This window comes from Podarcis vaucheri (genome assembly GCF_965113315.1).
Source record: "Podarcis vaucheri genome assembly, chromosome: 12".
Taxonomy (NCBI): domain Eukaryota; kingdom Metazoa; phylum Chordata; class Lepidosauria; order Squamata; family Lacertidae; genus Podarcis; species Podarcis vaucheri.
This window is the reverse complement of record NC_138750.1, coordinates 16,623,957-16,635,970: the sequence shown is the minus strand read 5'-3', so window position 1 is coordinate 16,635,970 and position 12,014 is coordinate 16,623,957. Positions and strand designations below refer to the sequence as shown.

Below are 12,014 nucleotides of genomic sequence, written 5' to 3'. Positions count from 1 at the left end.
ACAGCCAGCTGGAATACGATCATTACATTTCCTCCTTGGTATAGGCACATTTGGCAATTGTCCCAGAACCAACCGAATCGTCTGCCTGAGACATATGGCCTCCTTCAGCCTGAAGACTGAAAGCCTCCGGGGATGTTTGCAAACCCCACTCTTCCTGCAAGAGTGGCAGCCCTGCTGCAAGTGAAGGAAAACAGACACAAACACTTATTTTGTGCCTTAAAATAGGGCACAAACTTACTTTCTCAAATCCCAGCTCAGAAGCTGAACTGGACGCCTGCTGGAATGCCTCCATCTGTTCTTGTTCATCGTGAGCATCCCACAGCACGTCTCCAAAAATTTCCTCTTCGGGAATGGAAGGCTCAGCACTGTCTGTTGCGCCCTTCCTTTCCAGTTGTGTAATTTCACAGCCCAGTATATCCTATGTTAGCAGAAAAACAAATTCTATGAAGAAGCAGTGAGTGACTCTTGTCTAGAAAGTGGTCAGTGTCCAAAGAAGGAGGTAAAGTAAAGGTAAAGGGCCATTAGGTCCAGTCGTGACCGACTCTGGGGTTGCGGAGCTCATCTCGCTTTACTGGTCGAGGGAGCTGGTGTACGGCTTCCGGGTCATGTGGCCAGCATGACTAAGCCGCTTCTGGTGAACCAGAGCAGCGCACGGAAACGCCATAGCAGTACCTATTTATCTACTCACACTTTGACGTGCTTTTGAACTGCTAGGTTGGCAGGAGCAGGGACCGAGCAACAGGAGCTCACCCCGTAGTGGGGATTCGAACCGCTGACCTTCTGATCGGCAAGTCCTAGGCTCTGTGGTTTAACCCACAGCACCACCCGCGTCCCTAAAGAAGGAGGTGCAGGGGCTTAAATCTCCCATTGCTCTGTCCCAGCGCCTGCCAACCTAGCAGTTCAAAAGCATGCCAGTGCAAGTAGATAAATAGGTACTGCTGTGACGGTAAGGTAAACAGCATTTCCGTGTGCTCTGGTTTCTGTCACGGTGTCCCGTTGCGCCAGAATCAGTTTAAGTCATGCTGGCCACAAGACCTGGAAAGCTGTCTGTGGACAAACACCAGCTCCCTCAACCTGAAAGTGAGATGAGCGCCACAACCCCATAGTCACCTTTGACTGGACTTAACAGTCCAGGGATCATTTACCTTTCTTCTTCTTTACAATTTCAGGGTGGTTATTGAGAACAAGCCGGGGGTCAAATCATAATTTCAGATCTTTGCTTGTTCTCACCAACCATAGTTAAAGCAACCCACAGTTTCCTGAAGTTTGCATATTACCTAAACCTGCAATTAGTTTTAAAGCTGAAGCCAAATGCTTTTGGCTTCCCCACTCTGGCTTTAAATAAGATCCTTTAAAATATACTTTAGATATACATATAATAATGCAATGTGTGAAGCAACCCCAATTTATGCAAATGAAAGTCAAGAACCCCATGTTGATTTACTCCTTAAAAAAAAAATCACAGCATTTATACACTGCTTTTCCACCAGACAACTGGCCTTTGGGGAAATACCTGTTTTATGGTCTTTTCCACATAATTATAGACTTCACGGGCTCCTTCCTCTTCTCCTCCCATATGGCTGATGATCTGGGGTAGAAGGAGAGAGAAATGATTCTGAAAAACTATGTTTCCAGATAGTAGTAGGTTGTTTTTACAGACCTGGGGCATCTTATTCAGAAAAGATTTGCACACTTTAAAAAAACAGAAAGTCAGTTCATCATACTACTCTCCTAGGCAACAATAATTCAATCTCCTGATTCCATAGGAAGCCTAGATGAGCTACTCTTTTCCTTTTAAAAATTGCTTCGTTACAAACATACACAAACTTATTTTAAAATTAAATATCACAAAAAGAATGAAATGGGGTTGTTGCTTTTCAAAGGGTGTGGATCATCAGGCCAAGCTACATATTTGGATGAAGGGCTGTATTTAAAATTTGCACCGATATGCAATAACCACCCAATAATAGCCATTTCAAACCCAGTAGTACAAAGGGCAGGAATGGCAAAAGACAAAAATGAATGCTAGTAGGGAAGAGTAATTTGAAGAGTATCTTCATTCTTTGAATCCAATTAATTTTAAGGACAGAGCATTTTTTCCAGAACTGAACTACATAAACAAAAGCACATTTTAAAGGCCAAAAAATAAAAAATAAAAATCCTTCCTCATTAGGGTTCAAGGTGAAAAATATTACTATCACAGCAAGCTTAGAAGCAATATCTCTTTTTGGAAACCTGAACCTTTTTTCCACTAGATATTTATATTAAAGACAGAAACAACTATTGCAGCGTGACAGTGACACTATCTGGGAAGCAAAATTGATTTGGGATTGCACGATCAGGTTGCATTCAATTGCCTGAATGTGTGCTATTCCATTATCTTCCTGCATGTACTATCCTTAAAAAAAAAATTATTTAAGGCGTCACATACAAATTATGTTAACACCAGCTTCTACAAACGGTTACAAAATAAGAAAACTGATAAACGTACCAACCTTCAGCACATTCTGATTACCTTTGTTTTATTCACATAACGAACTTGCTCAACTAATCGCTGCACAGAATCCGAACCGACTTGTCCATCTTCCAGTCGGTGGCAAATAAGCCGGGGCTTCCCTTCAGGGTTTTTCAAGAAGGCTTCTTCGCACTCATCCAGCAGGCAGCTAGATTGAAAAAACAGCATTTTTGTGCTATATACTATTCTGCTGTAGCACACAGTTTTCATCAACATCAGCCCCAAGGGTACACTTTTTTCTAAAAAAGGCTCCAGTCAAAAAGGGACAAGCCTTTTTATCACAAAACAAGCAACGTGCCTTTAAAAAACTGAGGGCAAAAACGTACTGAGATTCAGAGTTGTAAAGAAAGAAACAAAAATAAATAAAACCAAATGGGTCTTTTAAGGAAAAGTACCCTTAGGCTGCAATCCTATAAACCCCATTAAACACAGTAAGTAGGCATTAGACATTGCGCTTTTAGTATTCTTTCTAGGAAGAATTCTGGTGTATACATTTGAATAAAGTAAGCGTACTTCAATTGGAATATGTTAGAAAACCTGTGGTGTTGAGACAAGTTGAGTTTTTTAATCTGGTTTAAGGCAGGTTCTGTATTCAAGTATTTAAAAACAAAACACTGATTGAAAATATATTCCATATACCCAGGAACATCTTAGTGGCATAGTCCACTTTTACTGATGTACTTGCCTGTTTCTGTTTAACGGTTTCCTAAGCTGCTAACTCACCTTGGCATATTTAGATGCAAGAACAAAATGGCTAAAGAGCTTTTCTCAATTTCCCATTTTCTCACAGCCTGGAAAGTTCTTTCGGTTTCTACTGGAAAATGGACAGCTTGGAAGAAGTATTCCATTGTTTCACAATATTTCCGAAGTTTGGGAGAGTATTTCTGAAAGTTAAGAGGAAAATGTGGGTTTTGTTATGGGTGCTAAATTGCCATCACAAAAAACAAGATTGAGCACGCTAAGCCATTGTTTCGCTGGGTTTCTCTAATCGGGGTTAACACAAGAAACTCTGGCTAGCAGTAATCACTGTTAACCATTAAGTCTACTCTCAGCCACAGTCATTCATAAATGATTACTAGTAGTGGGGTGTAAGCCTGAGAGTCATTTGACATGCTGGAAACCACCTTCCTTCCTAAATTGATTTATTTTCTCTCCAGTTAGCTACAAGACACTCTGGATGATGCCAAGGACATGCCAAGAGACAGTCCCGTTCTTTCGTTTCTCAGATTTATTTACTTACAATAATTTATAACTCGCTTTTCTATAGAAGGATACTCAAACTGGTTCACACAACCGAGCAAAGAAAGTACTGAAAGACCAAAATAATATATTATACAAGCATAAAAATAATATCCAAGATCACAGCACAATTTCACGCACAGTTGAAGAGTTTCAAATCAGTTGACGTAAGACCCAAAAGCTCACTAGAACAGCCGTATTTTCACTGCTCCACGAAACATGGGTAGCAATGGTGTCTGACAGACCCCTGTTGGAAGAGTGTTCCACAACACTGGACCTCCCACCCACTGCACCTCCAATGGTCGCAGAATCCAGATTTCAACATTGATTTTAGTGCTCAGGTAGGTTCAAACTGAAGGCAGCAGTTCTGGTTTGGAGGGGTTTGAACTTCCCTTTCTCAAAAAGGTTTGCAAAGGCCCGAGGGCATTTCAAGCTAAGCATAACAATAATAAAACACTTATCCAGTTGCTGTACATTATACTGAGATTTTGTTGGTAGATAGGTAAATAAATGACAGTGTGGATTACAACCAGGTGGATGGAAGTTACATTCTGATCAAACCAAAATTCAAAATAAAGTTGCTGTGTCACACAGCCAGAATAATACTCTTTGCACTGAAGTGATTCATTGTGTCACACACCAGGTCACCAAGGCGTCATAAATTCAGAAAATTCCACTCCAAATGACAGAAAAAAGCCACATTATTTATGAGCCAAGTAATATATTTAAGGCTTATACTGTCTGCTCTGGTGGGTAGCAGTTCTCTATACCTTGAGGCAGACACCTAGCTCAGCAATATGACTCAAAATTACTTTTAAACTGGAAAATGGCAAGCAGTAACCTAGAAATCTTATCAATACAAAACACAGGCTTTACTAACTGGGCAATATTCCCTGTTTCGAAAACTGTGAAATCAGGATACGGTTTATTGTCCGTGTGAAGCAGATTGCAAAGTGTTGTGACAACAGAATGCAGAAAAGTGTCGAAAATCACTAGTATATCCTGCACGCATTTTTCTCACCTGTATGAAAATGTCTACTTCTTGCTGAGTCTCTTCTGTACTGATGAGATACACCCTAACTGTATTGCTCCACAAAGAGTGGGAAAACAAGGGAGTGACTTGCAGCAAACTAGCGACAGCTGCATCCCAGTCATCTGCAAACGTAAGAAAAGACAACACACACAAACACATTGTTAGCCAATTCAAAACCACCAATCAGCTTAAGGCAGCCCAGCCAGTCCATCCCTCCCACCAGGCTCTTCCAACAGCCACAGGGGACGGTATGCAATTGGCCTGGCCTGTCAATGTTGCCAGGCTGGACCTTAAGGTCCACAAAATGTTGTTCGTTCATCAATATTTCTTTAAACTGAATGTCACGTTTCGAAGCAGCGAATGAAAATATCCTGTGCTACCAAGTACGTGTGCCGTAGTGCTCTCTTTAAAAAGAAAAGAAGTCCCTTTGGGTGGCTTCACATTGAGAGAGACACACATGTAACTTTTGAATTTAAAAAGTGATGCTTCTAACAACCACAACAACACAACACCCATTTCAGGATAGGGAGGGAAGATTCAATCAATCAATCAATCAATCAATCAATCGTTATTTCACCAGTTTAAACCTCAATTGCCACTACAGGTCATCTACAAAGAAGCTGGAATTTGTGCCGGTACGTGATATAACTAAAACACTGGTGAAAAGATGAATTGTTCTGCAGGTCGACTCCGCATTTCAGCCACAGTTTGTCTTGAAGTGATACAACACTGCAAGATTTTGTCTCGGGTCTTTTAAAATTTTAATCACCCTTGCTTCAGAGAGAACCAAGCCCTTACCTCTGTTGACATTTGCAAATGGCCCTTCCACATCTATGGAGCTATGTGCAAACTCAGGGCCTCGGAAGGACTGCTGAAGCTGTATCATGCTGCCCATGGAAGGCTCGCTTCCCAAAGCTCCGCCAGTCCAATACTCGGTCTGAGCTCCAGTGGCTTAAAAATAAAACAAGCATTTACTGATGGATACCTATTGTTTACATAGACTGGTCATCAATTACCTAGTCATTTAGGCGACATGCAACAATTTAATCAGCATAACATAAATCAAATGATGAATGATCAAATTAGGTAACATAAAACAACAGCTTAAAACACAATCAGATTATTATCATTGTATAACCCAGGCTAGCTTCTGGTGTTGATATAATATCTTGGGTGTTTGGCCATTAAGGGAAACAAAGGAAAGACGCTCAGTGTGAGATGGCAAACAGTTAGAAGGACAAAGCCTGAGTTTAGGAGTTGCAGTGATGTGACCAAGAATTAAATCAGCAAGCTGGAGAGTCAGAACAGTATTTGAGAGCAATTGTTTGATTTCTGTTTGAATCCAAGACTGCAGCTGTAGACCTTTTTGGGGTGTTAATGCTGCGACCCCTCCATCATAGGCTGTTGTATATATGTGTAGATAAAACTTTATATCATAAAGACACCGCAGTCTCTGCTGTGCCTCATTTCCAAAAGGAAACATGAACACTGGGAAAGCCCCTAAGACCCACAGAATCTTGCACCGCTAGGAGTTTGGGGTGGGGTGCAACATTTGGGGGCCAAATAGCATCTGTTGGCAGTGGTGCACGTGAGGATCACTGTACAGCGATACAATCTGAAATGGCTTGTGTGATGAGTTTGTGGGTGGGTGGGTGGGTAGTAATTTAGCAGATTATCATTGTTTAAAAGTTAATATTATGTAGTAGTTTTTTTAATCCACCAGGAATAGAAGCCGATAGCTTTTTGTCTATCTTATGCTACATACAGTGGTACCTCGGGTTACATACGCTTCAGGTTACAGACGCTTCAGGTTAAGACTCCGCTAACCCAGAGATAGTACCTCGGGTTAAGAATTTTGCTTCAGGATGAGAACAGAAATTGTGCGACTGCGGCGCGGCAGCAGCGGGAGGCCCCATTAGCTAAAGTGGTGCTTCAGGTTAAGAACAGTTTCAGGTGAAGAATGGACCTCCGGAACGAATTAAGTACTTAACCCGAGGTACCACTGTATTTATATACATTGTCCCCCCACGACTGGCAAAAGCAGCAGGTTAAAATTCTTACTGGTAACCTCAGTGCAGCTGTCATCTGAATCCGACTCCTCAGGATCAAAGACCTGGATGCCTTGGGCCTGTAGCCTCTGCAGTTTTGCCTCCAGATCCCGCTTAGCCCTCAGTAAATCCTGAATTTCGTTTTCCTTGGTTTCTCTAAAAATCTATATAAAAAAGTAAGGTTAACTATATGATGGTGTTTCCTGCTTGGCAGGGGGTTGGACTCGATGGCCCTTGTGGTCTCTTCCAACTCCACGATTCTATGAACCTAACGACCAGCCAGAATTTACAGCTGTTATAAAACACCACTTAATAGTATGTGAGAGTCCTTTCATTCTGGCATGAAACTAACACCAGCTGGGACAGTCCAGTGTACAAGCAACAGGACCCTCAGCCCCCACCACGACGCAATGTGAAAGACAGAAGGGAAATAAGTAGACACAAATGGGAACTGCAACAAAATCTTGCAGTGTGGAGTGGCCCTGTTTAGGGTTTCGGCCACTTTTCCTTCTTCAAAATGCTCCATTTGATTCCTTCCTCTAGTTTTGTGTTTTCTCCCATTAACAGACACTCAGCATACATGTTCAGTGCCCACTGAGTTGCAGGGAGGTCTCCCCTTGAATATTCCCAAAGCATATTGATACCTCCTTTTTGTTTCTCAGCGGCCAGTCCTGGTTTCAAAAGCTACCGGCACTCAGCACCTGAATTGGCTGCTAGAAGGAGCGATTTACCTTGAACTGCCTCTTGACTTTGTCCCGGTCGTGTTCGAATGTAGCTGCTCTCTCCATGGCTTGATATTTGGCTTCTAGAGCACTTTCTTTCTCCCGGAGTATCTTTTGATAGGTTTTCTGAAGTGCCTAAAAAAAGACCAGTGTTAGAGAGAGAGAGAGAGAGAGAGAGAGAGAGAGTTTTCCCTAGGATGAAAAATTACAGCTAAGCAATGGTTTTGACTGTTAACGTCTAAGTGTCAGAATAGAAAAATTGGCAGCTTGCAAGAAGCTGCTCTCCAATTCCAAAGCAGTGTTGTTGTTGTTGTTTTATTATGTTTGGTCTTGTAAACCTATGCCTCTTTTTGCTAGCCCAAGATGGCTGCCCCAGCCTTTCAAGTTACCTGTAGCTCTGCCCGAAGTCTCTTGTTCTCCTTATCCAGCTTGTTCTCCTTTTTCATCATAGAGGCCACCTCGTTGTTCTTGCTGATGCGGAAGATCTCGTACTCCTTTTTCAGGCGCTCGTACTCTGCCATGCATTCCAGCTCCTGTACGGACGCTGTGGACTTGAAGCTGGCTCCGATGAGGCCTCCAGGCCGCGACGTCCCTACACGGCGGAAGGAGCTACGCAGGAGGCGGGCTTTGGGCTTCACCTCCACGGGGATCTCGCAAGCTTCGCCACCACCTCCCTCGTAGGTGTCTTCAATCACCTCCCCGACCGTGCCGATGGGGTTCACCAACGATGAAGCAGTCCCCATAGTGCCTTCCTCAACCCCGTCTCTTCTTGATGGAAGTTACTGCCTTACTCAAAGGTTACACCAAAATGCCAGGCATTCACCCATCCTCAGTATTTATGCCAAGACCTGCAACTGCAACTTTAAAGCTCTGTGCCAGCCCTATAGCCACAGATCGGCCTCCATTCTCCCATTCCACTTAGCCATGAACTGTTCCAAGATTGTCCGGCTGCTTCAGCTAGCCAGCTCTTTAGGTTCACAACATGGCCAGGGTTTTTTAATGCACAGTCTTCAGGGCTCTGCATCTTCTAGATACTCAACAGGGAAATATTTTTAAAATTTGCAAATCAGCACGTACAGATGAAGAATGACAAAAGTTATTTTTATTCTTAAACCCCAACACACTACCAAGCACTGGATTCTCCTCCTGGTCAGTTCTTACACCACCCAGCCAAGATTGCAGCCACATGGTAAAGATTTTGTGTGTCTAGCCATCAGTACTACCACACCGGACTTCTGAATTTACCCGGCCAGCTGACCATCCCTGACTCACCGACAAATGTCTCCTGAAACAGTCTGGGTGAGTCTTCTTTTCGGTCCACTTTCATCCCCGGCACCGGCTGACAGAACAGCAGTGCAGCCCTTAGACACACTTACCTGAGGGCAAGTTCGTGTGAACTCAATGGGGCTCCCTGCTGAACAGACACGCGTATAGGATTTGCAGCGCAAAGCCCGTCCTGTCCCGCTCTCCTCCTAATAATGCACGCTTACTAGGGGGCGAGTCCCGCCGACTCGCAAGTAAACGCGAGCGCAGGGCCGGGCTGCATTCTGACGTGACTTTTCTAAAAGGCTGAAAGCCTCCTACCGCCCCAGGGATGACCCAAGACTGCCCAGTCCGGTCAATATCTCCACCCCCCCCCTTTGCTAGAAAGGCAGAAGTCGCCAAAAGTTTCCCAGAGCGCCCGACGCAGAAGGCAGGAGGGGCCAAGCGCTTGACCGCCTTCCTCTGTCTGACTGACTTTTTGCAGCTCCCTCGCTGCTTCCCGCAGCAACGGAGGGGGAGAAAGGAAGGAGGGAAGGGGAAAGAGGGAGAAGGAGGAGGAGGCAGTGACGTGGCTGCTTCTCCCTCCCTCGCTTCTGCCTCGGGCAGCGGACGGAGGCGCCGTCGAGGGAAGAAGGCGCAGCGCCGGTGTCTGCGCTCATTCTTTCCATCGCGCGGTTACTTCTCTTTCTCCCAACTTTCGCAGCTCAGCCCCATCCGGAGGGTTTGCAGCTGGTCAACGGCCTGAGGGTGCTTGAGCCGCAGAGTTTGAAGGGAACCCCAAGGGTCATCTAGTCCAACCCCGTATCCCTCTCCCATGCAGGAATCTCAGCTAAAGCGCTGCTTAAGAAAACCTCCGAGGAAGGAGAGTTCACCACCTCCCAAGGGAGGCGAGGTGTCTGTGACAAAAAAAAATGTCTCTCGCTCAATGTAAACAAACTGTGAAAAAAGACTCTTACGAATTGATAGACGTACCTTTTATCTGTTTTGTAACACACGCACAGAAAACCCTTAACAAAAGCTAATTTTTAAAAAAAGTTCTGCCAGAGGTTTAGTCAAGTCAAGTCATTGCTGGATTTACGTATAAGCTAAACAAGCTATAGCTTAGGGCCTCACTCTCTTGGCCCCCCCAAAAAAAATTAAGGGGGGGGAAACGGGATGTATGTTTCCAAAATATAAGATAAAAGAAAACACTACATACAGCATCAGTGTTTTGTATAGGCTTCTATGATATAAGTAATGGGCCTGCTAGCCTGCTCCCTAAAATATCACTGGTTTGCTCATTTCTATATATAGGGTGCCTACATTCTGCATGTGCAAATGGCTTTAGATACCTATTAGGTCCATAAACTACCATATATTCCACAAAAAACAGCGACAGTTTGTTGTTGACAAAGGACAGCTGGATATATAAAGGGCCCTATTACCTTCTGTAGCTTAGGGCCTCATCAAACTAAATCCGGCCCTGTGAATCAAGTCCTACCCTCTAAAGCCATGTGGCAAAGCACATAGCTCCCCAACAGCACCCAAGATCCTGGGAACTGTAGGTTAAAGGTGCTGGGAATTGTAGCTACCAACTCCACATCTGGTACGCAGGCTGAGACCATACCTGCCCGCGGACTGTCTCGCCAGAGTGGTGCATGCTCTAGTTATCTCCCGCTTGGACTACTGCAATGCGCTCTACGTGGGGCTACCTTTGAAGGTGACTCGGAAACTACAACTAATCCAGAATGCGGCAGCTAGACTGGTGACGGGGTGGCCGCCGAGACCACATAACACCGGTCTTGAAAGTCCTACATTGGCTCCCTGTACGTTTCCGAGCACAATTCAAAGTGCTGGTGTTGACCTTTAAAGCCCTAAACAGCCTCGGTCCAGTATACCTGAAGGAGCGTCTCCACCCCCATCGTTCTGCCCGGACGCTGAGGTCCAGCGCCGAGGGCCTTCTGGCGGTTCCCTCATTGCGAGAAGCCAAGTTACAGGGAACCAGGCAGAGGGCCTTCTCGGTAGTGGCGCCCGCCCTGTGGAACACCCTCCCATCAGATGTCAAAGCGATAAACGACTACCTGACATTCAGAAGACATCTTAAGGCAGCCCTGTTCAGGGAAGTTTTTAATGTGTGATATTTTAGTGTATTTTTGGTTTCTATGGAAGCCGCCCAGAGTGGCTGGGGAAACCCAGCCAGATAGGCGGGGTATAAATAATAAATTATTATTATTATTATTATTATTATTATTATTATTATTATTATTAGCTTGGTGAAGGGTAAACTTTGGTGCACATGATGGTTTGGGAAAAGTCATGTGCTTTAAATAGATGGTGTGAGTGTGACCGTGGCTCAGATTTTAGTGGAAGCAGAAGTTTTTTGCACTTCTGACTGAAATCAATGGGTTTTTTCCGGAACAACCGAAGGAGGTAGCCCATTAATTACAGATTATGTACTTTAAGAGGCTTCATTGAGGACAATTGTAAACTGGCACGTAAGAAAATGGCTGCTTCCTAAACATAACATAGCAGATGATTTTGCTGTGCAAATAGGGCTCCACATGCTGTTCTCTGAAGTGCAATGCAACCTCGTCCAGGGAAACATGCCACATGTATTATTCATCCATGCAAAATGAAGGTAGATTTAGAGCTTTGATTGTGAAAATAAAATTGCTGCGATCATTCACACATATCCCGATGCTGTTTGTTGGTAGGAAATTACCCAGAGCCCAGAATTAAGCAGATGTTCGGTTTGCAAAGCGTACCAACCCAGCAGCTGGCCGCATTAGTATTTCAGAAGAATTTCTTACAAAGAGGTATGGAAATTAACAAAGAAATAATATGCATCTGAAAGTAGACTTTTAGAGAATGGGCTGCTGGGTTCCTAATTTCCATGATAGGGATTCATTTTACACCGAAGTGCTATCCTTTCACCATTTTATTTATGACTTTTTCCAGAAAATAGGGAACCCATTACAATGGTTTTATTAGCAACTGCTTTAGATAGGCAGTTCAGTACAGCCTTTTAAAAAGGCTGCATGCAACTGAATATAAATTCTGCATGCAACTGAATATGAATTCAAACTGGGACAAACCAAATTATGTGGGTGATGGTCAGCAGACCACTCATATTTGGCCCTGGCATTCTTGGCATCTGTCCTGACAGGAGTGACTTTGCTGCCTCAGGCTTTTTTTATAAGTAGTTCTGGCCAACA

At 44.0% G+C, this 12,014-nt stretch overlaps 1 protein-coding gene across 3 annotated transcripts in view; it reads right to left on the bottom strand.

The window, feature by feature from the left end:
* NPHP3 (nephrocystin 3) overlaps positions 1 to 9,688 on the bottom strand; it is a 37,921-nt gene extending 28,233 nt beyond the window's left edge. Inside the window, exons 1-10 of one of the 3 annotated variants that reach the window (XM_082192964.1) lie at positions 8,830 to 9,688; positions 7,947 to 8,584; positions 7,567 to 7,692; positions 6,849 to 6,999; positions 5,586 to 5,738; positions 4,776 to 4,909; positions 3,239 to 3,399; positions 2,516 to 2,663; positions 1,514 to 1,588; positions 239 to 418 (exon numbers count right to left, since the gene is read on the bottom strand). In XM_082192964.1, coding sequence (XP_082049090.1) covers positions 239 to 418; positions 1,514 to 1,588; positions 2,516 to 2,663; positions 3,239 to 3,399; positions 4,776 to 4,909; positions 5,586 to 5,738; positions 6,849 to 6,999; positions 7,567 to 7,692; positions 7,947 to 8,300 — 1,482 coding nt within the window. In that variant the 5' untranslated portion in view covers positions 8,301 to 8,584; positions 8,830 to 9,688. Of the gene's footprint in view, positions 1 to 238; positions 419 to 1,513; positions 1,589 to 2,515; positions 2,664 to 3,238; positions 3,400 to 4,775; positions 4,910 to 5,585; positions 5,739 to 6,848; positions 7,000 to 7,566; positions 7,693 to 7,946; positions 8,645 to 8,829 lie in introns of those variants that run through there. The other 2 variants (XM_082192966.1, XM_082192965.1) reach the window with 2 other exon arrangements.
* Positions 9,689 to 12,014: the final 2,326 nt, after the last annotated feature.